Source organism: Neolamprologus brichardi, chromosome 15 (genome assembly GCF_056152115.1).
Source record: "Neolamprologus brichardi isolate AB-2024 chromosome 15, ASM5615211v1, whole genome shotgun sequence".
NCBI classification, from domain to species: Eukaryota; Metazoa; Chordata; class Actinopteri; order Cichliformes; family Cichlidae; genus Neolamprologus; species Neolamprologus brichardi.
This window is the reverse complement of record NC_142118.1, coordinates 27984078-28009979: the sequence shown is the minus strand read 5'-3', so window position 1 is coordinate 28009979 and position 25902 is coordinate 27984078. Positions and strand designations below refer to the sequence as shown.

The 25902-nt window shown below is 40.8% G+C and overlaps 1 protein-coding gene across 4 annotated transcripts; it reads right to left on the bottom strand.

The window, feature by feature from the left end:
* Positions 1-1649: 1649 nt before the first annotated feature.
* Positions 1650-25735, bottom strand: slc5a6a (solute carrier family 5 member 6a). Of its 4 annotated transcripts, none has more exons than XM_006796213.3 (18): positions 25605-25734; positions 17340-17441; positions 15707-15946; positions 15394-15615; positions 14702-14767; positions 13100-13151; positions 12932-12999; positions 12536-12690; positions 12126-12266; positions 11890-12019; positions 11712-11800; positions 10191-10303; positions 9253-9320; positions 8905-8991; positions 8520-8689; positions 8231-8334; positions 5321-5442; positions 1650-5235 (listed from the first exon to the last, which is right to left on the bottom strand). In XM_006796213.3, the coding sequence occupies exons 3-18, from the start codon at positions 15830-15832 to the stop codon at positions 5026-5028; spliced, it is 1923 nt and encodes a 640-aa protein (XP_006796276.1). In that variant the 5' UTR covers positions 15833-15946; positions 17340-17441; positions 25605-25734; the 3' UTR covers positions 1650-5025. The 4 variants fall into 4 exon arrangements, with proteins under 4 accessions (XP_006796276.1, XP_006796275.1, XP_087708754.1 ...); XM_006796212.3 differs by lacking the exon at positions 25605-25734 and adding an exon at positions 24820-24928; XM_087852628.1 differs by lacking the exon at positions 17340-17441 and having other exon boundaries at positions 25605-25735.
* Positions 25736-25902: the final 167 nt, after the last annotated feature.

Here is a 25902-nt window from a genome sequence, read left to right as displayed (position 1 = left end):
CAATACCCTTCCACGCGCCCACAACCCCAGTCCCAGCTAGTTTGTCATAATGAGAAGCCAAAAAACTATAACATGGTTAAAGCTGCAGAAATGTAGAGGTGCTCAAATTTTACTGATAGAAGAGAGTCTGTCAGAAAGAGTATCTCATATTTGTTCCAGATGTAATGTATTTGCAAGGTCATTAAGCCAGAGCTTTAAAGGGGGTGCATGTCTCTTCTTCCAGTGAGTGAGAATACGTTTCTTTCCGAAGAATTTGAGACATTGAATCAAAGATGTCGACTCAATATTTTTTAACCTTGGGACAAAAAACAAAACTGTGGCAACATATCTTCAGTTAGGGAGCATTTCTCACAGATAGGTTACATAAAATATACCCTGAAGGTCTCTCCTTTCTCTTGAAAAGTGTAGATGATGTAAAGCTTTAAATGGAATCAATCAGTGTCTTGCATTGTAGGAGCATTTATGGATATTCTGCAAACCTTCTTCCTCTTGAATGTCTGCGGTTGCAATACCTAATTCTTGATATGTCTGTGAAGGTTCTCAGTCATCCAGGTCATTGTAGTCAGAGGAGCTTGCAAAGAAAAGTGTCTGTTTCACCCAGTTTCACACCTTGGCTCAGGCGATTAGAGGATCATCAGGGGGTCCTTTTGTTTACTCCCACTAGGTTTATATCTAGGACGCTCCACCATTTGACCTTAGAACTGAAGAAGCTTCTCAGATGAGAGGTGAAACGTCTTCAAGTAACTTAAAGAAGTCCAGATGCTTTTCTTTGCAAGCTCCTTTGACTAATTCTTGATACCGAATTCTTCTTCCCATTTAGATTTTGAACATACATTGTTGATTAAATAAAACCATGCCATTTGTCATATAAATTGTGTCTCGCTCTTCTTGTGGTTCTTATTTTCCACTGTGGCCATAAAAGAAAATGAATTTGCTATCTCTGGAGTAAATGCATGCCTGCAGACCGGAGTAGACAGGTGTCGAACCACCAACCTTCCAATTAGTAGGTGACCTGCTCTACAGCCACCCATAAGCTTACAGCACCTGGTATTGCCAGGCGGTCTCTCATTCAAGTACTAACCAGGCCTGACCCTGCTTAGCTTCTGAGATGAGAAGAAAAGGGGCATGCTCAGGGTGGTATGGCTGAAAACTGGCACATCACATTCGGTCCACACAGACATCCTGGATGAAATGGACTACCTGTGCATCCTCTGCAGGTTTCAGGTATCGCCTCATACTACCAGCAGTGACACTGACCATAGCCAAATGCAAAACTAGTGAAAACCACCTGTCCTCCACCTGTAAAACACTTCCTGTTTTGGGGGTTGTGTTTTTGTTGTCCCTCTAGTGGACATGTTCACTAACACTGATTAACAACCCCTCTGATACTTATCTGACCACATCCCACAAGTTTTATTGACTCAATACACTTAGATTCAATAGAGTTCCCTTGTTGTTTTTAGCAGTGTATATAAATAATGTCTTTGTATTTTCAGTGTGTATAGTTAAATAACAAACCACAGGTAAGCTGAAGCTACAAATCCTTCCATTTCAACAGGTGTGTTAATTACTAGAGAAAGAAGATGAGGTTTCGCATTAGTGCCACTAAAATTAGGTTAATTTTCACAGCAATGAAGTTGACAGACACAACCATGAACATTCTTTAATTTATCATTTTTTTATGCCATCTCAGTTCAATCAGAAATCTAATAATCATACATCTGAAAAACAGTGAATCACGACAACAGGTTTAATAATAATAATAATAAAAAAAAAGTCAGTTTAGCATCACACTCCTGCTGCTGACAGCAGCCGTCTGTTCTTCGATCAGATTCACTTCTGCAATACACAGACTTTGGTCCACTCCTGGACAGATGTTTGAGTACAGACTGCAATATGGTAGAATCCTGCTAAATTCATGAAGAATACATTGAGTTGGAAAAAAACCAAACTTTATCACAAATGAAGGCACAGCCAAAGCAGAGGAGTTCTGTGGGTTCCAGTGCTTATGGAGGTTCTCTCTTTTTTGGAATACACAAGAGGAAGAATTCTTGTTGATGGGAAAACAAATGTAATAAATATTGTTCCAAACAATATTTATTGTTTCAAGAAATTACTAAGTGCCATTGCCGTTTCACTGGAAAAAGGCCAGAGAGGAGCGCACATCGACATTTTCAGTTTTAAACTCAATCTCCAGAACTACAAACGCTGCCTCCAACCTGTTTCACGTGGCTTGATGGCTGCAGGTTCTGCTCATTTCAAGTAGCAGAACTACTGACTTCTTGTGCTTTATTAGACGTGTTAGTATTTATTGTAATCACAGTGCTGCACCCTGTCCAGGCCTAGAAATGACACATTTAACAGCATTAATAATAATACAGCACACCAACACTTAAACTTTGATCCCTCACATCATAAAGGGCGTTTATTACTCCAGGCACACACTTCAAGTAATTTCAGGTATGAAGGAGGATTTGATACTACGCAATCATAAAGAAACTATACGTCATCAAGTAGTTCTACAATTATAGGAACCATTAAAAAAGTTTTAAATTGTTGCGAATCTGGCAGAATTTGGGAAGCAGTGCACGCAAACACATGCAGAAACACACACACCAACAACAAACAGCCTGACAAACATCATTTGTTCCCATAAAACAAACCAACATGTATTTTACATCCCACTTCTGCCGAACATTCACAAAAAACTTTTTATGGTTCTTGCATATAGAATTCCACATTTCATGTCAAGAAATGTGGATAGGCTTTGTGTGAAATTACAAAAATATACAAACATGACCTCAAATACATGTTCTATTGGTAAAAAAACCCCAAAAACAAAACAGAAAACAAATCATCAGAAAGAATGAATTCATATTCTATATGCTTTGGATAAATCAAGGTATTCAAGTCTCGGGATGATGGTACAAACATGCTGGTTCTGTAAACGGACAGCTGCTTACAAGGGCCAGAGTTCCATCAGACAGGAGTTACGGTGGTCTTGAGTCTCTAACCTTTGTCTTATCCTTTGTTGGACTAACTCCAGGATTTCGTAAGGCAACCAAGACATCCAAGTCTTAGTTCTGGACTACTGAAATGGGATGTGGGTAAACAGTGTAGACATGCTTCAAGTGAACTCTCTGGAAACATGCCAGACTACTTTGGCCGAGCAAACATGGCAAATAAATGAACTTGTGTCCATTTGGAAGAGCACAGACGGTACTGACTGAGAATCATTGGACACGCAAAGACATCTAACACCAGGACATGACTTCAAACACTTAAATGATGATGGCCAAGAATTCTGGGATTCCAAAAAGTTTCAACGATAATGAAAATATATTTAACTATACACAATATTACTCATGTTAATCACACACTGTCAACGACAGCAACCTGAATTTAAAAGAACGGGCACTTAAAAGAAGCTCGACACAAAGTTCTAAGCAGCGACTCCATCAGTTTTAAATACATTACGTTACTCTCTTGTGGTCCATGATGGCTTTGGAGCGGTGCTGCCATCAGATGGGGGCAGAGGTGAATCTATAAGCAACTGTGAGAACGGTCCACAGTTCCCGTAATGGACTACACTGAGCTACTTGTGCTTAAACATGCAAAGCTCATGGAAACACAGCTAATAGGAGTTCAGCTAAAACATTCACTCAGTGAGGCACTTTAGCAGGACTCCAACAGATCCTGACAGATAAACCTGGATATGTGCAATCACACTCACCGGAAAACTACACAAAATGAAACCAAACCAAGTTACCATCATAAGCAGCTCAGCAAGATACGAAATAGTCTGTCGTTTTTTGTTAGCCCTGCAACAAACTGACAACATGTCCAGGGTGTGCTCTGCCTCTAGCCCTATGGCAACTAGGCTCCAGTCCCCCCACAGTAAGTGGAGAAAATGGATGGATAACTGTGAGGTGTTCTGCTAGAGGCGTGTGGGTGTGTGTTTTTCTTCACGCATCACACAAGCTTTCTAGTCTTTTGTCGGTTGGTTGCTGGCATCAAATTCAAAACATTTAAATTTTTAAATTTAAAGTCTTCTCTGGACAAGTTTAAAGTTTATATTAAAACCGTGAGAAAAAACTGAACTACTGTCTATATTTATCAGCATCTCTTCAAGCAGCTCATCAGAAAAGGATGCTGGGAGTGTTTGTGCAGTTTTGTGTATCTGACGCAGCAGAGCACAACAACTACTTACTACAATTAGTATTCAGTGCATTTACTGACTGGGATTTTAAACTGGAACATAAAAGTAGTGCTAAATGTGTGAAGGTTATGGATGATATTGGGCTCTTTTAAATACGCTGAACAGGTTATATTGTCCCAGTGTAGGAACACTGGAGTAAAGTTAGGGATTTACTGAGCTCCATCCAATTTCACTGCCAGCTGGAGACTCCCTCTCTGCCCTCATCAGAGTTCGCAGCTCTACTTTAATGGACTTATATTTAGACATCTACATTAGCAGCTAGAAGGTGACTATTCAAACTGAGGTCCTGTTAAGACACTACACTATCATAGAAGCACAAACCTGTCATGCCCTCTGTTAAAGTTCAGTCTGTTTTACTTTTATTATTTTCTCTTGTACATGTTCTAGAATTTGTGCTTCCAGCATCTCTATAAAAATAACACATTTTATATTAAGTATCTGTTAACTAGCTGATTCTCTGTTTTTTGTCGAGCACAAACATGAAAGTCGCCCAAGTCTGTTACTTCAGACTGAACATGTGGGGACATGTCTAAAAAGCCTGTTACAAATGGAGAATAACCGGTGGAGTTCTGCTGACGCCTGTGCTTCCAAAGCTCAGTTCCAGCCTGGCAGAAGCTCATTTGAAGTTGTTTAAGAAAAATAATTGTGAGTAGCAACACTCAAATTTAGTGCCACAGAATCATTGCTGATTTTTTTTTTTTTTTTTTTTTTTCTTAATCTGTTGCACTTCTCACCAAGAGAGAGAGACTGCACAGAGTAGCAGTTGGTCTGAAAGTGTATTTGTGCATCAAAAAAGAAAAAGAGGATCACAAGGCTGTCTCCTGAACCGTGTGAACCGTGTGAGCCGTCAGCCGGCACGAGGGCCGAGTTCTCGAATCCTCCGAGTCTTCCTCCTCCGTCTGTGCTCTGTCGCTCTCCATCTCCTTCTCCTCTGTGACAGTGTCTTCTTTGGAATAAGCTTCTCCGTTGCGGTCCTTTTGGGCCATTTGATAAGGCTGTGTCTTGATTTGTGTGGGCTGGCCAACAAGGGTAAACACACTATTGAAAGCACAAATACTGAAAGACGAACAAAAGTGGAAACAAGTGGAAATATGAGGTTACCTTCTGAGCCAGAGGAGTGATACAGCAAAGCTTTTCTCTGTAGCGGTCGGGCAGAAAAAAGAGCAACGTGCCCAGGACGGGGTACACTGTGCCCGGGGTCAGCTCCTTCTCTTTCATAGGCCCTAGTGTGATGACAGTAACAGGGTGATATGTGCAGAAGAGGTTGACTGGACCTTATCAGAAGAGCAAATTACAGTTTCTGTAACCCATAAACAGTGTTGGGGAGTAACGGAATACATGTACTGGTGTTATGTTTTGTATTTTAAATACCTGAGTAACTGCATTCCGTTACAGTTACCATTTAAAAAGGTGATATTCAGAATACAGTTACTTTGCTGAAATAAAGGGATTACACGGCTGTATTTTCCTGTTTCATATGTTCGGCTATGCCCTCTCTATTTTTGGTTTCCACGCCCCAAACAAAACACGCATTAAGAGGCTCCAATGCCTGTGTCTCAATCTCGCGGCCCATGCGGCCCGCATAATGACGTGAAGAAATATTTTAAAGAATTATTCACAAAAATGATTTAATATGAAGGCAATAGAAGCTGCATTCTTTAGGGCTATCTAAAGAATGGGCAGTGTAGTCCGTGGTGGAGGGAGAATGGACTGCCATACCCGTTATGTGTCTGTGAGCGCCAGGGAGGGAGAAAAAGGAAAAGTACGAGTTGTCATCGACCAGAAGCGGGAGATGGAAGCATGCAAATATAATAATAACCACTCCAGCCAAAAAGAGTGCCTGACGAGCCCAGTTGTAAGTAAGCTATTAAGACTCGACTGTACACTTTTTTTGTGTTTTTCTCTGAAACAATAAGTTTTGTTGAAGCAGCCTTTCAACGCCTCTCTCTGTCGGAGCCGCGGACATGTTTTATATACGCGTGAAACAGTTTTCTATACGAGATCGCTGCAAAAAGTGCAGCCTTACTGTAGCCGTCCACCCTACTGTTACTCATTTTATATTAAGATTTAAAAATCTTGTCGGTGTTGGTATGGTGAGTAACCTTCAGTAAAAGTAATAATTCACACAGCAATAGTATGTTCACGTAGTTTTAAAAAAAATGGATTACCTATTATATTATCAAAGTATTCAGAATACGTCTGTGAAGGTTCTCAGTCATCCAGGTCATCGTAGTCAAAGGAGCTTGCAAAGAAAAGCGTCTGGACTTCTTTAAGTTGCTTGAAGACGTTTCACCTCTCATCCGAGAAGCTTCTTCAGTTCTAAGGTAAAATGGTGGGGAGTCCCAGATTTAAACCTAGTGGGAGTATCCCCCCGCAGAGGGACAAAAGGACCCCCTGATGATCCTCTAATCGCCTGAGCCAAGGTGTGAAACTGGGTGTGGGTCCCAATCAGCCAGGGTTTCGGATGAGCTCGTTGTGAAACCTGGCCCCACCTTATCATGCGAATTCCTGAGGTCAGATGGCCATCTGACCTCAGGAATTTGCAGGAATTTGGGTTTATGGGGCCAGGTTTCACAACGAGCTCATCCGAAACCCTGGCTGATTGGGACCCACACCCAGGCTATGTCCACACGCAGATTTTTCTATGCGTTTGCACCTTTCGTTCACACCAATACTGTGATTTTGGTCACTGAAAACGGAGATTTTTAAAAACTTCGGCCAGGGTGGATATTTTTGAATTTTGCCTTTAAGTGTGGACAAGAAAAACTGAGAAAACTGAGAAAACGCAGCGTCAAAGGTGTGCGCATTTTTTGACGTCACACTGTGCGCCACGTTATTGTTTCGATGAAATGAATTTCTACAATACTATTACTGTTAATTGTACTCTCTGCAGTGTTTAACTGCTTACATATACACACACAGTTACTGTCCCTCCACACATACGACTCGGTTCTGCTTCTATGCCCCAGCTTTGTTTACTTTTTCCCACTGAGGCTTCTAGAGTTCTGATTGGCCAACATTTCTGCACGGTTAGGAATATAATGCCACCTGTTGCTTTGGCATGTTCCTAGCAGCGTTTTCCTTCATTTCTGCCTTTACATGTGGACGGGATTATTTTTTAAAACAGAAAATCTCAGTTTTCAAAAATACCCGTGTACGTGTGGACGTAGCCCCAGTTTCACACCTTGGCTCAGGCGATTAGAGGATCATCAGGGGGTCCTTTTGTCCCTCTGCGGGGGGATACTCCCACTAGGTTTAAATCTGGGACTCCCCACCATTTGACCTTAGAAGTGAAGAAGCTTCTCGGATGAGAGGTGAAACGTCTTCAAGCAACTTAAAGAAATCAGACGCTTTTCTTTGCAAGCTCCTTTGACTATTCAGAATACGTTACTCTCATTGAGTAACATAACGGAATATGTTACAAAATACATTTTGGGGCATGTATTCTGTAATCTGTAATGGAATACATTTTAAAAGTAACCTTCCCAACACTGCCCATAAAGCATATGGATGCTACAGGTTCTTATAGTGTACACATTAGCTATATGACCAGAATGCCAACATGGTGCAATGAATGCGCAATTCCATTATGCTATGCTAGCTAAGACAACATTTAGTCAACAGCACATCACACCTATATATGAGAGTTATGAGTGTATTGGTCATTTCACAGGTCAAAAAAATCTCAAAGTTAATGTTAAATTATTAATTAGTACTGGTCAAAATCAGTTTTTGGTTTAAATATAATGATGCAGAATAATAATTTATGATTCTGAAGGTTTCTTCTAGAGTTGTAACACAAAAGATGCTAATGCTAAAGTTTTCCTAGCTAATCATATCCTGTAAATGTTGCTAATTCTCTAACATTAATGGCAGAGTCATTATATTGGCCAAGTTGGCTGGGGAATCAAGGTGTCCACTGGGTTAGTGGAAAAGAGGAAAGAAACAATAAGGTTATATAACAGACTATGTAAACCATTTGTGACACAGACTACAGCTACATGTGTATACCTGTTAGCAGGCTAACTATCAGTCCCACCACCACCACAGTGGCTGAGTTATGAGCGCTGTACCACATGTAGGACAATGAGTAGAGTGCCTTCACACCAGCTGACCTGAGAGAGGGAATAAAGACACACACACAAAAAACAACAGTTTAAATGACCTCCCTCTTGCTGGCCCTACTGTCCATGCTGACTGATATTTATAACATCAAACTTTGGTAATCTGTACAATCAACCAGCACTCAACACTACTAAACCATATTTAAAGTGGTTTATCTTGAGATGAAATGTGTTACCCTGACTTGACTGTGGTGGTCATGACAGTGGTAGTTATGTTATCAAACAGTGGCAGAGCAGTGGCGTTGAGTGCAGGTGCTGGCGTGGGAACAGACATGCGCATCACAAAGCTCCCGATGCCGATCCAGAAAGCCATGACAAGGCCCGATACCAACCCAACCACTGCACCCTGACAGGAGGACAGAAGCAGTGTCAATTTATGTGTGACCACAAAAATAACAACAAAAGCCGCTTCAAACACTGAATTATTAGTAGTCTTTTCAAGCAACCAAAAGAAGTCCAGATACTTTTCTTTCCAAGCTCCTTAGACTACGATGACCTGGATGGCTGAGAACCTTCGCAGACACTGAATTATTAGTAGCCCCAAGTTAAAACAGGACTCACAATGGGGTTTGCCCAGGGGAAGAACATTCCCAAACAGAAGAGTCCCAGCAGGGGTCCGCCAACCATGCCAAAGATACTGAAAGCTGCCTGAGGACACATGAGAAGAACTAATTAAAAAAAACAAATAACAAACTGTAGGTCAAATCACAATAAAGAATACTAAATACCTACAGTGTCTCTGTGTTGCTGCTGTTAATATTCTGCAGAAAGTTAACAACTATCTTGTATGAATATAGTCTTTTTTTTTTTTTTTAAACCAGTGCCATGATTACCACCATTCACTTTCCAAAACTTTTCAATTCACTTAAATGTAATAAAGCATTTTCAAACTTTTTGATGAACAGTTACCTGCAGCATAGATCCCATTATAGAAGCAATGTATGCCATAGCCAGACACACCAGACCATAACCCAGGGCTGTGGAGCAGATGAAAAAAAGCACAGTGGTTACACCTCCAACTTCAAGTATTTAGAACCACATAAAAAGCAAAGCATGGACTGTATGGCATCTTTACTCTGGTACACACACACACACACACACACACACACACACACACACACACACACACACACACACACACACACACACACACACACACACACACACACACACACACACACACACACACACACACACACACACACACACACACACACACACACACACACACACACACACACACACACACACACACACGAGTTGCTAGATCAGACTTCAGATTGCTGCAGACTGTGTCTGTTCTCTGCTATGATTTTTATCGTTTGATAGCACAGTTTTGGCTATGAACACAGCAGCTTCGTCTAGAACAGGGAAAGAATTGATACTCATTTTAGACCGTGAATGAGGGCCTACACCAAACCCTAGTTAAGAATAAATAAGGATTTCTTGACCTAGAAACCCTACTCTAAAAATATGGAGTAGAATACGCCGACATTAAGATAATAAAACAACAGCAGTACACTCAAGTAAAATGAAAACATCTACTACTAATACCAGAATAAAAGCATGTGGCTCAGAAGGTAGTGAGCCACATGCATTAACACTCCTGATGTGTCCATTGGAGTGTTAATGTTAGATAAAAGCACTCGAATGAACGAGGCTTGCAGCAGAGTAGAAAAGGGCTATATTCGCTCGAATCCATTAAGCATGCAAGTAAAATGTGAATTATTCTTTACCCCAAACAAAAACACAATCCCAGATTAAAGTCACACAACAGTACTTGAACTCCAACATAACTGCATGTTTAGAGCAAAGATGAGAAAACAAAACTCCACCACTTGTCTCACCGAGTCCTTTGGACAGCAGCGTGGCCTTGCTTTCAGTCATATTTGGAAAATGAGGTTTAATCAGGTCCTCCATAGTTACCGTTGCTAAGGAATTGAAGGCTGACGAAATAGTGCTAGAAGAAGAAAACAAACAAACAAACAAACAAACAAACAAACCGGTTTAAGTGAAAGTTAAGGGTGGTTTAAACACATCTGCACTGCACAAGCCTCCAGGAACCAGAACGCCATCATCTCAATCGCCTGACTTTTACAGTGAGATCTATTCAAGCGAGAGTCGCTGATACTCTTTGTTTTGGGCTGCACATCAAAGAAAAGCTGATAACTATGCATGTAAAAGTGTTAACATGGACTCAATATGTTTTTATATACTACATTTTATTGTTTAATAACCAACTTAAAAGGGTAATGACATGCCTTCTGACTGAGTGCTACAAGTACCACACACACACACACACACACACACACACACACACACACACACACACACACACACACACACACACACACACACACACACACACACACACACACACACACACACACACTGAATAACAGCTGCTTGACATTTTGATAAAGCAGCATAGCCTCTGCCAGCCTGACTTGTTATTGCCAAAACTCATAATTAAAATAAAATAAAAAAAAGTACTGGGTTCAGTCCGAGGGTTATAAATAACATGAATGAAGTTAAAACACCATTTGTAGTTCTGCCTGGGTGGTAAGGCAGTAACCAGCTATAAAAGTTGATACAGGAAGGATTGCGACCAAGTGTTCAGCGGTCATTTACTTTTAAGTTTGCAGAACACTTTTTAAAAACACAATTTAAGACTTAAAAAAATAAATACATTTATACCATTTTCACAGCAGAATGCCACAAAATCTAGCTATGTATGCAGTGTTATCAGTGCCACGAATAAATAGATGAATCCAAGAAACACGACCTCTATTTAAAGTGCTCTGGAAAACTTCCAGGAAACAACTGTTAATAGTGACACCAGTGCAATTAATAACATAGTGAACTGCAGTCAATATACCTTTGTACATCATATATAGCTAACCCCAAGGATCACGCTATTCTAGTAGTAGTAGTAGCAGAGACTCATGATTTTGCTATGGATGTTAGCAAGTAAGATTAGGTTAGCCAGCTTGCTGTACTTTGGCTATCCTGCACCCATCTGGTAATGGTTAATCTGGATTTTTGTGAGTAAAGTCTTATGAACATAGTCAAAAAGGCTACCAAATTAGTTTGAATAAACATCTGGTAAACACCAGGGACAGATAGCTGAAGTTCTGATTTAATCCCAGAAATCAAACAATCTCTCCATGAATCAAATGTCCTGTTAATATTTTCCTATTTCTGTTAGCTTAATTGCTAAAGTGAATACAATGTGGATTCACACAGCATGTGATGTGCTCTTTTAACACTAAAAGATAGTAGATGACAATACCTTAAACCAGTCATAATACAGAGTGTGTAAGGGTGTGTGAATCCCGACCATCAGTCGTGGTTCTTGGGTTATTCACCTGAGCGCTCCACTGAAGAGGCAGGCCACAAACAGCCCTGGAAGCCCAGGCAGATCTCTGAACACATCCATCACAAAGTACAGCACCATCTAAAAAATAAAAAAAAAGAAACTAAACATTAGAATTAAAACATTAATAATAATCTACTGATACTTTAAAAGATAAAATAAGAGCTCACCTGATCATTAGTCGTGACGTAACCCTTATCCAGAGGGCTGTCTTCTCCATAGCGAGCAAACATGACCAGACCCATCAGACATCCTAAACACAGGACAACCTGCTGGCATGGAAAGACTACGTAGCAGGACCTGGAAAGGCACGATGGGTGACGAACAAATGGTTATCAATAGGGTTTAGTGGTTTTTAAACAGAAGGCGTTAGCAAAGCTTTTTCTGACAACTTTATGTTACTCACATGACAGCTTCTTTCTCTGTGCGGGAACTGAGGTATCTCTGGACCTGGGCTTGGTTCACACCGTACAGAGCCAACATCAGAAAGACCCCCCCAACACCAAGTGTCCAGAAGGTGTGGCGCTCCAGAGGGTTGGGGTTCAGGCTACAAAGGTAGAGAGTGAAAGAGCTCCTTTGCAAGAAGTAGTTCCAAAATATGCAAAGGCAAAAGAAGCTCTTTTTATACCCGATCATGTGACTATTGTCTCCAGCTCATTTTTTTTGTCTTTCTATGTTCCGCTGTAAATAAAATATGGATTTGTGACATTTGCAAATCACTGAATTCCATTTTTACCTCCTGTTTTCTACCTGGTGTCATTGAGTGAAGCAGAACTCCTATAATTTAGTTGCCTTTCAAATATGCAAACTACTTACTCTAGTCCAGAAATACGGCTACCGTTGATGGCTTTCCTCCAGACCTCTGCTATTCCTCCTGCCTGACTAGTCCCCACCACGATGACTGCCAGTTGGCCCGCAAACATGACCACCGTCTGGAACACGTCGGTCCACATCACTGCTTTCAGCCCCCCCTGGGAGACAGGAACAGTAGCAGATTAACATCGGACCATAATGTTCATCATTACAAGTAATCTCATCTGAACTTCCTAAGTTTGCCTAAGCTTTTTTCCAGTGTTTTTCACTCCCTTGCTTAGTAAGGATTTGTTCTTATGAAATATATAAGCTGCAGCTGGAGAAAATCTTTTAAAAGACTTGTTTTGTCGAAATGACAAACTGATAAATGTATCTTAAGATTGGTGAATTTAGACTTACCAAAGCAGTATACAGAGTGCACACCAATCCCATAGCCAGCACTGCCCCCCATAGGTCAAATCCTGTCACTGCATTTGAACAGAACGAAAACATTGAACACTGCAACAGGTTGTCCAACCTTCTAGGTGTGACCTAACATGAAAAATTAAGTAATGACCCATGCATTACCTGCATTAAGAGCTAGTGCTGGAGCATATAAGACTACCCCCATATAAATGACCTGCAGAGGAAGAAACCAACAATATAGAAGAGTAAGACTCCCAGAAACAGAACACAGTTCAGAGGTCATATTTTGGAGTTCACTCATAAAGCTCTTTTAAATACACTGTACAGGGCAGGTTTATCAGCCTGGGTTATCTTTTAGAAGATAAACGATACAGTCTTATCTAAAGGTCTGTACATGTTCTGAAGAAAAGACAAAGAAAACTATGCTTCATGTATTCTGTTCTTATGTGTTTTGTTTATTTGGAAAAATTATTGGGGGAAAAAAAACGATTGGAAAAGTAAAGTATCAAGGTGTTGCAATGAGCCAGTCAAAGTCCAGATCTCAACCTGATTGAAATGCTGTGGTGCTACTTTTAACAGACCTGTGCATAAATGAATGCCTGCAAATGTGTAATGTGTAAAGAAAAAAAAAAAAAAAAGGGAGCGACTGAAAGTCATAATGAAACAAGTATGTGTGTCACATATAAAATGCACCATATAAAGATTTAAAATATGTCACATATGTGACCTCTGACCTCTCCTTCAAGTGATAAAAATGCTTTATAGAGCTTCTGTTTCTTATAGCCATGGTTTGAACTGACAACATATAGGGATGATATCTAGTGATTCAAATGTCATGTTACTTTGGACTTTCTTTTTTTTGGTCAAACTTTCATAAAATGTTTTAACTTTAAAACTGAGCTTAAAATTCTGCTGACTTTGTTTGGATTAATAACATTTAGTAATATCTGCCCTTCTTTTAGTCTGACCCCAAAACATTTTAAATCTATAAAGAAAGTGTCAAAAGAGAATGAGCTACACAGAAATGCACTGTAGTATAATATTATGTCATAAGCTCAAGTCATTCATGCCCAGTTATTCACAAATCAATATCTAATATTACGCCGCCTAGAGAGTGAGCTGCTTCGGTGGAGGTTTGAACTCTAGGAGTTGTTCTTGTTTATTTTGGTCCGCTTTTCATTTATTGTTTTACTAACAAATTCCATTATCAGAGATCTATTCTTGAATTTTGTTAGATTATACAAAGTTAGGAAAACAATGTCTTACATGGAGCCTGATGTTTCCGTACACAGAGACTAATGATTGTCTCACAGTACAGCAAGCACTGGTGTCACAACCAGAACACCTTTACTCTAAAGCATCCCCAGACTGAACTAACTAACCATGGGTCTGTTGGGGTTTTTTGGAATTTTTATTTCTTTTTTCCTTATTAATTGTTGGCACAAGCTACCAGTGTTAAATAGCACATAAAGGTGAACTGTGAAGCCCATTGTTAACTGTGCTGTGTGATCCAGTGCAGTGGGTGGGTAAAGATTTTGCATTGTATCTGGAAATTCTCACAATGATGTGACTAAAAACAGCTCAAAGCAATAAGACTGATTTAAAGACAACTGTAATACCAGTTTACTAGTTACTGTCGATATATAAATGTAGAATAATCTGCAATATATGATCTCTGTTTCAGATGATTTAAGCTTTCACTGGGTATCTATTGCACTTTAAAACATCACTTATTCATAAGGATTCACAAATAAACAAAGATACCATCTGAAAGATGAAGGTCGCAGTCCCACATATGCGAACAGTCTTGTTAAATCGCAGTTCCAGATACTGTTGAAGAAAGAATGTAAAAGAAAACAAAAAAAGAGCAAAATCAAAAATCTAACCACATATCATCTCAGAGACAGCCTGTAATATGCATTCAGCACATTAGATGTTTACTGAGGATCAGAAATGGTTGTTTAAGTTCTGATCTTCGGCTTAGACATCAGTCATTTGTCCAGTTAATTTGTAGTGAAGCACCAGAAGCCTCAATAGAGGAACAGTGACTGGAGTTTAGATAAAGAGAGACGTAGATTCTTGAGGCAAGGACATTTGTTTCTCTGATGTGAATGTGTCAGGGGTAACACAGATAAGACAGAGAAGAATGTTAAGCTCTGAGATCATACTTGAGAAAGGCAAAAATAGAAAAAAAAAAGTGTGCTGAGAGAGTGCAAAACTGAAAAATGCAGAGAAAAAAAAAGAAGATTATTAATTGTAATCATTTTAGAAAATAGAGACCAAGTCAGGTCAAACTACAAGTGCCTGATGGTTGTTCATTGTCTTGTTTACAGTGTGTGTGAGAGATAAGAGATTAACCCAAGGAAACTTATGACAATGACAAAGCAAAAACAAGACAACACAAACAGAAAGGCCAGATACAGGTGTCTAATCATGTTAACTGTTCTTGTGAATACCTCGTAAGCACTGGACAGTCGCAGTCTGTAGAAGACTGGTATGAATACATGAGCTGGAATGAGAAGACCCAGGAAATAGGAGCATCCCAGAAACCAGTACTCTGTCCCAAATGTGTACACCTCAGATGGAGCACCCAGGATGGCCACAGCTGACTGAAACGTGGCCAGCAGGGAGAGGGACACAGGCAGGCAGCTCATTGAGCGGTCAGCCATCAGGAACTCCTGTAGCAAACAGCACAGGCGTCACAAATCTTTAACATTTAAAAAGGAAAATTGACTTTGTACTCTTTCAATATATAAAAAAAAATCCTACCTGTGTTGTGCGCTGGCGCCCCCCAGAGAAGGCATAAAAGAGGCCAATGCCAGCTGAGGCCACCAGCAGCAAGGCAAAAATGACATAGTCCACCGTGGTGAAGTGCATCTGCACCACCTCCCCCATGAGGACAGACGTTTAGGGGCTGGGAGAGTGAAGGCCTTTGGAAGCACAGCCTCTGAGAGGCTGAGATGACAATGTCAGAGAGAACACCTCACCCAAAGGGAGACCTGCTGAGAGCTGGAGAAAACAAGAGGAAGTAGGAAAGGATGTCAAGTTATTTATCCAACTTGAAACCCGGAGGAATCATGTGCAGCAGCTCAGAAATATACTGAGGCAGCAGAGGCATCGAGATGTTGTATGCAAAAATAACAAATCTGAAGGGACAGTTTTTGTGAGTTTGGTAACAAAGAGTTGGGGTTTGAACAGAAACAAGAGTGCGTGGTTTTTAAAATTTTTGCAAAAACTGTGTATACAGATGTTTCGCTTTGGTGCGACTAACAAATCTCAAAATAAGACTCCAGCATTACTGCCAGCTCTAATACTCATCCATGCTGATACACAGAGATGATCCACTGCCTATAATTACCATTCAAATTTCCAGATGCTCTGCGGTCTGGTGCTTTTTTTTTTATTTATTTATTTTTATTATTTTACAAACAAACTTTTTGGAGAATCTGGTCTGGAAAGTTTCCATTAAGACACAGTTCAGGTTAGTCATTCAATAACTAGTTGCTCTTGCTAGTGGAAGGATACTGTCTCATCTAGTGTGTAATGCTTATTCCACTGAGTCCCCACACTCTCCCTCACTCAAAGTTGTTATTAGCTTTCTGGAATTTAAAGGATTGAAATTCATTAACATTTTTTCAGTTTTCTTTGAATCATAATGTTCTGCACAGAAGCCTGAGTAGGGCCGGCTTTGGGCCTGCTGGAATTTCTTATGAGATCTCCTCACACATCTCTCAGACACTTCTCCAGAAACATTTTGGCCTCTCCGTCGAGGGTGTGCATCAACCATAAATAAAAAAGATTGATGTAAGACCACACTCACTGGCAACTAGTTAATCACAAGTTATTCACCAATGAGCATATGGTACCTCAATATGCTCCTTTATGACACTAAGAAATAGCAAAATTTATAAAATGCACCTAATATTTTATTCAACAGGAGCAGAAATGTGTGACTGAGCCCATGATAACCTCAACAGTGAGATATTTACAGAGGTCAGGACAGAGGCCCATTTTCCCATAAATCCATTTGCATCAACAGTAATCATCTCTTGGTGCCCACTAAGAACTGCAGGTTTTAGGCAATTGCGCTTTGGTTTAACTTTTCTGGAAGTTATATAACTATATTTTTATACCATCTATGGTGCAAATAAATGCCTGATATATACTCATTATGACAGTTTAACCTGCTGAGAGTTACATATGACACGGGTGGTTTCTATTCGTCTGCTAAGATTTTAGTATCTATGCATCATGATGTAACAGTTTCTGTGTCAGTCTAATAAATGAACTGTTTGCAAGACAAACATGTAATTAGGTTACTTAATGCAATTCTTAGGTATCAAAAAAACCAAACAAACAAATACCACAAACAAAATTATGGGAAAAGAAGAAATGACTGTACCTATTGAGACTGAGCTGCTGCAGGCTGACAGACACTCAACACCCTCACTTAAGGTTTACAGGAGGAAGTATCCTGCCTTTTCACAGCGGTCAAACATGAGAACTGTGAAGACAGAGGAGAAGCTCTGTACGTTTTTAAAAAAGCAGCCCTCCTGTGAAGCAAGTAAGACAAGTGATCTCGCACAATATTATTACAAAGGATTCAATATATAAGGATTCATTTCACCAAATAAAATCCAACATGTTATTATGCTTTAACAAGACACACAATCGTGTTCCCTGTACTTTGTTTAATGCTGAAAAAATGATTCTCCCATTGTTCCTCCCCCTTCATTTTCACTCCATGCAGCGCTCAACTGAAAATATTTCTCCCTCTCCTCTACATATTAAACCAGCTTTTCTTTCTTGCTGTTGCTTTCTCACAGCGTGTTGAGCTGCACTATCCCACACTTCTTATGACAAGAAAAAGCTGAAGGGCAGCTGATTGCAAAAAGGTCAGGCACAGAGCAAAGAGCGAGACTTTGTCAGTCTCAATTACTTAGTTTAACCATGAGGTCCTGCTGTGTGGAAACATCAGTTTTTGTTTGTGTCTAATGTGTCACCCAACAGCTGATCAAAGGTTAACTGTCTGATCAGATAGTAAAGAATGTGTGAGAGCAACTTACTAAAAGGAAAAAAGAAAGAAAGAAGAAGAAGCAAAAGTGGTGCTTTAGGAAACTGCCAACATTGTTGACACCGACTGCTTTTCAAGGATTATGAGATTTCCATCTGGAATGTCACTGTCTGCCTTTACACAAATACCAGTTTCACATGGACACCTGCTCAGCTGCTCTTCAGAAAGCTACTTGATACATCTTCATATGTTGGCAGCAGTAAATGGCACCTGAAGTGCAAATGTTTCAAATGACAAGTAGTGAAAGATCTACTGAGTTTTCATGGCTGGAGCGCTTGTTTGTTTCCATTCTAGCAACTTTTAAAAGACAAGCTCAGGAAGGATTAGCAGGAGTGACACTAGATGTGTGAGAATGTCTTTAAAGGTCAAGTCAAGTCAAATCAACTGGCTTTATTGTCATTCCAACCATGTGCAGTGGTACAGTACACAATGAAAACAAACAACATTCCTCCAAGACTGTGGTGTTACATATGACATAGACAATCAACACAGGTCTATATAAAGTGCAATGTGCAAAAATTGCAAACAAAACAAAGACAGTGCAGACACGTCAGTGCAATAGAAATTGCAAAAGACTGAGCATTGTGCAGAAAGCAACTTGGTGTATGAAGGTGTGTGTGTCAGTCCAGTCTCACACACACACACGCCTGTCTGTGTAATATTCTCAGCTGGTTTGATCAAACACTGGCCAATGAAACAAGTTCTTAAATCCCACTTATATCCCAGTGGCTCATTATGTCTAATATACACAGCTGTGACAGGCTGGGGACAGAAGCAGCTGCCAGTGTAGCTGGTTTCATTCAAAAGGCCTCATAACGCAGAGCAGAGTTACAGTGCTGCTGTTTAATGTCACAACACAAAATGGGTCGCTTTTATATCAGTGTTGCCCACATGCAGGCCATTTTTATTTCTTCATCTGCTCAGGACAGTAACATGATTAGCTCAGTATTGCGCTCTTGTTTTTAAGTAGCTTGTAAACAGCTACCTTTGTTCTTCTACTGTTTCCCTATGGGAAGGCTGGACAGGTTTCTATTGTGCTTGTTATTCCATTGTCTCCAATCTCTCACACTGCAGTCAAACTCCAACTCTACTGTCTGGCACAACAGCCGGTGACAGCAGCCCTTGCTCTGCTCTGGAGATCTGCTGCAAGCTTGAGGGCAACTCTGAGAAAATGAAGAACTGATAAAGCTATACTGTTCCTCAGCAATCTGCACAGCAAGAAAGAAAGCTGCAGTCAAAGATGGCAGAGTTTGAGTCTGACTAGGAAATGGGGAATTTACTAGAGAGGGAACAAAATATTGCTGCCTTATTTATCATGACAGTGTGACTGTGCCTAAATTTGTGCATGTGTGGTTATGCACACACATAAAATCTTCTTCTGTGGGAAACGCTGTATCTAAATCCAGATTCACATGTGCTTTTGTAGATGCAATCCAGTGCTGTCATTCTGAGTTAGAAGCCAAAGAGTGAAAATGAGTTTTAAGAGTGAGGCACTCCAACATGGGCAGGAAGATGATTATAGGGTTTAAAGGCTACACCTGAAAAAGCCTGGTCAGCCTGTTTTTTTGTTTGTTTTTTTTAAAATCAAGCTTTTGGGAATTACCAGGAGCTGCTGGTCTATGGACCTTTGCAACCTCAAGGGGGATGTACAGAGTCAACAGCTCAGAAATGGAAGTTGTAACAGAGCCTTTAAAAGTTTTAAAACCAAATGAAATCTTAAAATGGACCCCAAAAAAACATGAAGACCAGTGGCAGGGGGCCAGGATGTGGGAAATGACTGAGGCATGTGAGTGAAGCATTGGTACAGCCCATGCAAAGTGCATTACAGTGGTTCAAGCAAGAATAAGATATTCAAAAACTTTAAACGATAAGACATATTTGATCTTGAATAAAAATGATAACAAAAAACCCTGAATGATAAAAAAAAACAGCTTTAAGAACAGTTAATCTGCTGATTTAAGTTTGACAAACAGTAGCCAAGGTTAGTTACTCCGGGGTTGTTATTCAGCCACAGTGGGCCCAAGTCCAAGAGAGGAGCAGCACAGCTATCACTAGGTCTGAATACAGACCTAGTGATTACCAAAATTTGGACTAATAGTTTTTCAGAAATCGTTTTATTGGTCCAAGACTACTTTATGCTCATCTGTTATCTGTGGGATTTTTCAACCAAAGAAACTGGAATACATTATGTCCTTTTGTAGCAGACTGCTAATAAAAAGCCTAAATATACTATTTAAAATTGGTTCTTTGCCAATGCTGGTTCATTCTTTGAGTGGTTTGAAAATGACTGAAAAAGCAGCCAATGTCCAAAGAAAAAGCTCGAAAGACCGAAGAATTATTGTCCACACCAGTGCTTAAAATAATAATAATAATAATAATAATAATAATAATACAAGAAGGTCTAGGTCCTTGGAAGTAAAATAAAAAGAAATGAGGGCTGGTTCAAGAGTTTTGCACAGTACTGTACTTTTCCTGTCCGTGAGTTCACTAGAAATTGATGACTACACTTGCGTAACTCAAAAAGTGAGCACAAGTTCTGTGTGGACAACCATTTGCATGTCCATCTGCAATTATGCTGTGTGGGCCTCAGAACATTCACTCTATGTGGCCTCTAACCGGACACTTGACAGCAACCCCACATGCTTCTCCAGTCTGAATAGTGTACAGTTAATGGCTTGCTCAATAGGAAGGAAGACTCATGGCAAGAAATTTACTTCTGCACCAGTTGGCTAACGCCTATTTCACCTACTTACTTCAAAATGGGAAAATTCCTTTATATGGTGTACAGGGTCTCAGTGGTCCAGGCGCAAACTTATTTATTTAGCCATGCTCTGTGTGCCTGTGCGTTTTCAGCGATGGCTGCGCCATCTTACGCAAAACACCACAACGAGGTCATGGAGGTCGTGGTTGCCTAGCAACAATGGGACAATGATTGTACATTACGTGAGGTAGTCTAAGCAGAGCTGGTTGCATCATCCTTGTGTAGTGTGTGAGTTGTAGAGAAAAAAAAAAGCAAACCTGCTTTTTGGTGGTGCGAGGGAGGGTGAGCCTGGGAAGGTTTGCATCTGTACAGGAGCAATGCCTGAATAGGGCCAATGCTTTGTACAATCCGTTTAAAAGCAAACCACGCGCTTTCATTCTCCTCATCAGACAATCAGAGTTCAACACAAACATTCCTCTTAAAGCAACTTAGGTCTCACGGGATATTAAGAATAGGGACTACAGGGCAATGGGAAGAATACTACCAATGTCCTATTATCCTTTGTAGTGTAATTCACTAGCTGGGCCCACGTCCTCATTTTAGGATTGACAGTGTTTTAGCAGGTAAAGGTGAATGCTTGGACATGAATTGAGCTGCGGTTTGGGGAAGGCCTCGAAGGGGACTGGCAACGGCTCCCGGGCCTGGCAAATCCAAATGTACTAAATAGAAGTGAAGAAGTTAAAGAATTGAGAACAAGGACAGAGGGAGGGTGGGGCACGTAAACGAGAATGAACAGTTTGCAGAACTGGGGAGAACCTATATAGATGGCAACCGGAAGGAGCGTGTTTGGGTGCGTGGTCCTGCTCCTGAAATTCAGATACATAATCTCCAATAGAAAAATCCAACTGACTGTTCATCCCACAGATTTTTTTTTTTTTTGGAAATTAGATTTCAGGCAATTCCAAGGACAGTCTGACCAAACTCAGTGCAACTTGTCCTTTCCAAGTGACTTTCTAAATTTATACTTATCTGGACAGTGAGGACCATTTCAGTGAAGAGAAAACACCGATTTCCATTTCCTGACATGTTCCAAGACCTCTGCCCCTATTAAATGAAATGCTGGAGGTGGTGAAACCAGCATCAAGACACCAGCATACAAAAGATCAACATCTATTAAATCGGACACAGGACGAAAAGGACGAACTGTGGAGCAGAAATGGGTTGCAAAGTGGCTTGTATAGGAGTAGCCGGGGCGGACTCCCTCAGACATCGGTGCGTTGGTGGTTCTTTGTGTCCGGGGGTGGGCGTCCGGGTACACACCGGCTCACTCCTTGGCGGCTGCTTGTCGGGGCCTGGAGCCTGGGGCTCGCTTGGGCCACTTCGGAGGTGGGGTGCCCCCGGCCTCTCGGCCTGGGGCTCGGTCACTCAGGCACAGCTGGCTGCCGGCGGAGCTCACGGGCACGTCGCTGCAACCCCCCCTGGCTTCTGCTCCGTGGCTGCTGGGTGACCCCTCATCTGGGACTCTCCTCAGCTCTTTCTGGGACAGTGGCACGGCTGCCCCTCTGTTGGTCTTCCTTGGTCTCTTGTGTTCTGGGGGCCTCTGGATGTCTGGAGTTTTGATCTCCTCCATACCTGCTTCATGCCCTGGAGGACGGGGCGGTGGCCCCCCACACCCTCTAGCAGATCATTACATGAGGGAACCTTTTAAGAAAACAAGCGCGTCCATGCTCACAGGTGTACACACGGGTGCTCACACACACAAACTACACCCTTTTTGGCTCCTACCTCAAAGCACACTGTGCTGTCGATCTTACGTGCTGCACAATAATGTTTAATATTTAGTATTTACTGTCATATTCCCATATATCATTGTGATGTTGTTTATTGTATTACTCTCGTTTTCTTCTGCTTGTTTTCTTTTTTCTTTCTCAACAGGTGATCCAGGTGATCGATATATGTATTTTTTTTTTTTTTTTTTGCTTATTCTGTTGGTTTTTGTTTTTCGCCCTTCTCCCCCGTCCCTCTTCTCAACTGTTTTTCTTTCCCTCTTTCTTTCTCCCTTTTCTTTCCCCCAGTCAAGTCTGTCCCGTATTCAGCAAGTGAAAATAAAATAAAGAATAAAAGGTGAATCAAATGGACCATTACGGCAAAGCTGGGATGGTCAATTTGGTAAAGAAAATCCGTTGGGCATCTTTCTTCGCCTTTAGACAATAATTCTGATGGCAAAAGAGCCAAACGGGACAGGCAAAAAAAAAAAAAAAGGAGTAGCAACTGTGGACAGGCTAAATAAGATTTGGGTATGTTAGTTTTAATCATCAGATTGCTGGGGCTTTCTTTGTAGTATTATTGGGTTTTTACCTTACAATATAAAGTACCTTGAGGCAACTGTTGTTGTGATTTGACGCAATATAAATTTGAAATTGAAAATTCAGTGAAGGCAAAGGGAGCAACTCAAGGTTAAGTATGTTGCCCAAGTCACCGTCCAAATCACCATTGCTGTTAGTGATCAAACCTAGTTTCAGTGTGTCACTTGATATAAAAGTCAGTTGTAAAAGTGGCATAAAGGTCACAGGATTCCTCAACTCAATAAGAAAAATGACTCGTGGATAAAAATGGCGTGTTCTGGTAAATATATTTAACTTCTTTTGTCTACTGGACCATGAGTTCTATGAGGTTATGACAATAAGAAATTAGGTAATCCACAACTACTGTATATACTGACCATTAAAAAATGCATCACTTTCAGAGACACTGTACATGTTCAAGCTCCATGTTTACACACAGGCACAGCTGGTCTACTGTCATCATCTCTGGAATTTGTGCAGCCACAGTGTCCAGCTGAGTTTGTATCTCAGTTACCCTAAAAGCCCAATAATGTGAGCAATCATTAAACCTTGAGCCACAGCCTGATCTGCTTTGTAAAAGAATCACCACGAGCACAGATATCAAGGTAAGAGGGGGTGGGGGGAGACTGGAGACAGTGGATTTGTTTTTTTTTTTTATAAGCAACAAAGTGCATAGTGCAAAGCAGAGTATGAAGCAATCACCAGTGATTGTTTTACACCCCAACCCTGATATCACCACTTAATGAGCTTTGTTATGAAAATGCAAGTGTTGTTGTTGTAGTGAATGATGACAGTGTGTTATTCTTTAGCGATAACTGGTAACATAACGCCAGAGGTGTCTGAACACTGACTTGCAGAGTATGGTGTAGTTTCTCACTGGCAGCAGAACAGATAAGTTGAGAAAACCGGACACTTAGATTGGGCGACACTTTAAATGTGGCAGCAAAAGAAGAATGTCCTTAAATAAATACGTTACAAATGAACTTTATTTATACAGCGTCAAATCACAACGGTTGTCACACATCCATTATCCTAGACCCTACAAAAATGCAGAGTTATCAAATTCCAGTTCAGGGATCTCTTGTAATGTAATAATTTATGATTTTGTAGTCGACTTATAAAAATTGTGATAATAGACAGGCTCCGTTAACACAGTTATTCGCCGTACTTATCTCTGAGTACCTGAGAGCAGCGTGGAGCAACAATTTTCAGAATACGTAAATACTGACGTGAACGTCACTGGGTAATTAAGCCACCGTAAGCAGTACATTGAGTGGAATTGCTGGTTGCTGTATTTTTATGCTAAGTGTGAAACATAAAAACACACGTAAAACCTTCCACTTAATGCTGCTCCCAGCAGAGTAAGGAACATTAACGTGGAAACGCAAACACTGACACATTAGCAGGCTACAGACTCCCCACGCGCTTATTCATTCCAGCTGCCTGCCACACAGCTAGCCAAATCGGCTCACCTTTGCTACGTAGCTACAGTTCTGTTTTCAGGATAGCTATAAGAGACATTACTTAACCCTAAAGAAGAAGCACGACCAGACGAAGCCAGGTAAATACTGATCAGTGCGCCCACATGGTCTTGTTTCCCAGTCACCCTGAACTAAACTTCACATTGGTACCGCGTGCACCAACGTGAAACTAATCTGATAGCCGGCTCTGTCAGAGCCCTCGGCGACAGCTAAACAAGCGAATACCAGTCCCCTTTGATAATATTTCCTCTTGAGTGAATTTATTAGCTCAGCATGCTTACCTGTGGACGAGTCTTCGCTGGCAACCTGCTGTAATTGCAACACATCACTGGGTTGAAGCCACTTCATAAGTAGGACCTCCCATTATCCTTGACACTAGATGCCTTCACGTGCTCCCAGTAAACTAAAATTAAACCTAACCACCTCCCTATATTTCATTGGGTTTAAATTACTGCCGGGTATCTACTAAATATGTTACACAAGTAGTTTCATAAAATTGAAATACTCCATCATGTCAACTTTGTACTTAACGGTACTTAAATACAAGATCCTGCTAATTTGTTGACGCTGCTCTTATAAAGATCTTTGGCAGTGGCAACTTTATTTAAACCACTGAGACACAACCCAAAGGATGCTTTAATAATGTGAAGAATAAATCAGAATGCTAATAAATGGTTTGCAATTATTTGAAATACGTTCACAGCCCATTCTTTCCATTTCCCAAATCCAATAAAACTAGTCTTTCTAAAATCTGTGAAGGGAATAGATTGCTCTGGTGCTCTAGAAATCTTTAAATATTAGACTATGATTTGAGAGCTATAGTTTTCCACCGGGAATGAATTGAGGCAACAGAACATGGGAGCACTGTAACTGTTGCAATCATTTCGGGCATGATGACGATGTTTGTCGTGACGCCAGTGAGCAGCCGCAACAGTACCGGGGAACCGGGACACGTCATCATCGCTGGTAATTGATCACCATGGCAATGGCAGCTGTTTGATTTTGCCGACTCATTGACATATCCCTCGTTCACCCCGCAGAGCACACGCACACGGCTGTATCCTACCTGTCCTTTTCCATATCCAAAGCTAGTATGAAGACATTTTCTCAGTATTCATACCCCCGATGACACACGCTCGCTCCGAGTTCAGACAATGCATTATTGACATTTATCAAAACGGACCCCATGACATCCTTCACTGCTCCCAGTGCGCATTGGTAAATACGCAGCTGCACACATCTCTGTCCCCTCTTCCGGCTGGTGACTCATGCGCCTCACTGAATTAACGGTGGCACTACAGAGGAGGGATGATACTGTAGAAAGTCAGGGTACATAACATCAAATGACTGCTTTAATCCCTTGG

Bases quoted from the DNA above. Each gene is read 5' to 3' on its own strand.
- slc5a6a (XM_087852628.1), bottom strand. From the start codon at position 15,832: ATGGGGGAGGTGGTGCAGATGCACTTCACCACGGTGGACTATGTCATT. The intron at 5,443-8,230 runs GTATACACATGT...TCATCACACTAG, and splicing joins GATAGTTAGCCTGCTAACAG to GGCCTATGAAAGAGAAGGAG. The intron at 5,236-5,320 runs GTAACCTCATAT...CTTGTTGGCCAG, and splicing joins TCACTCCTCTGGCTCAGAAG to CCCACACAAATCAAGACACA.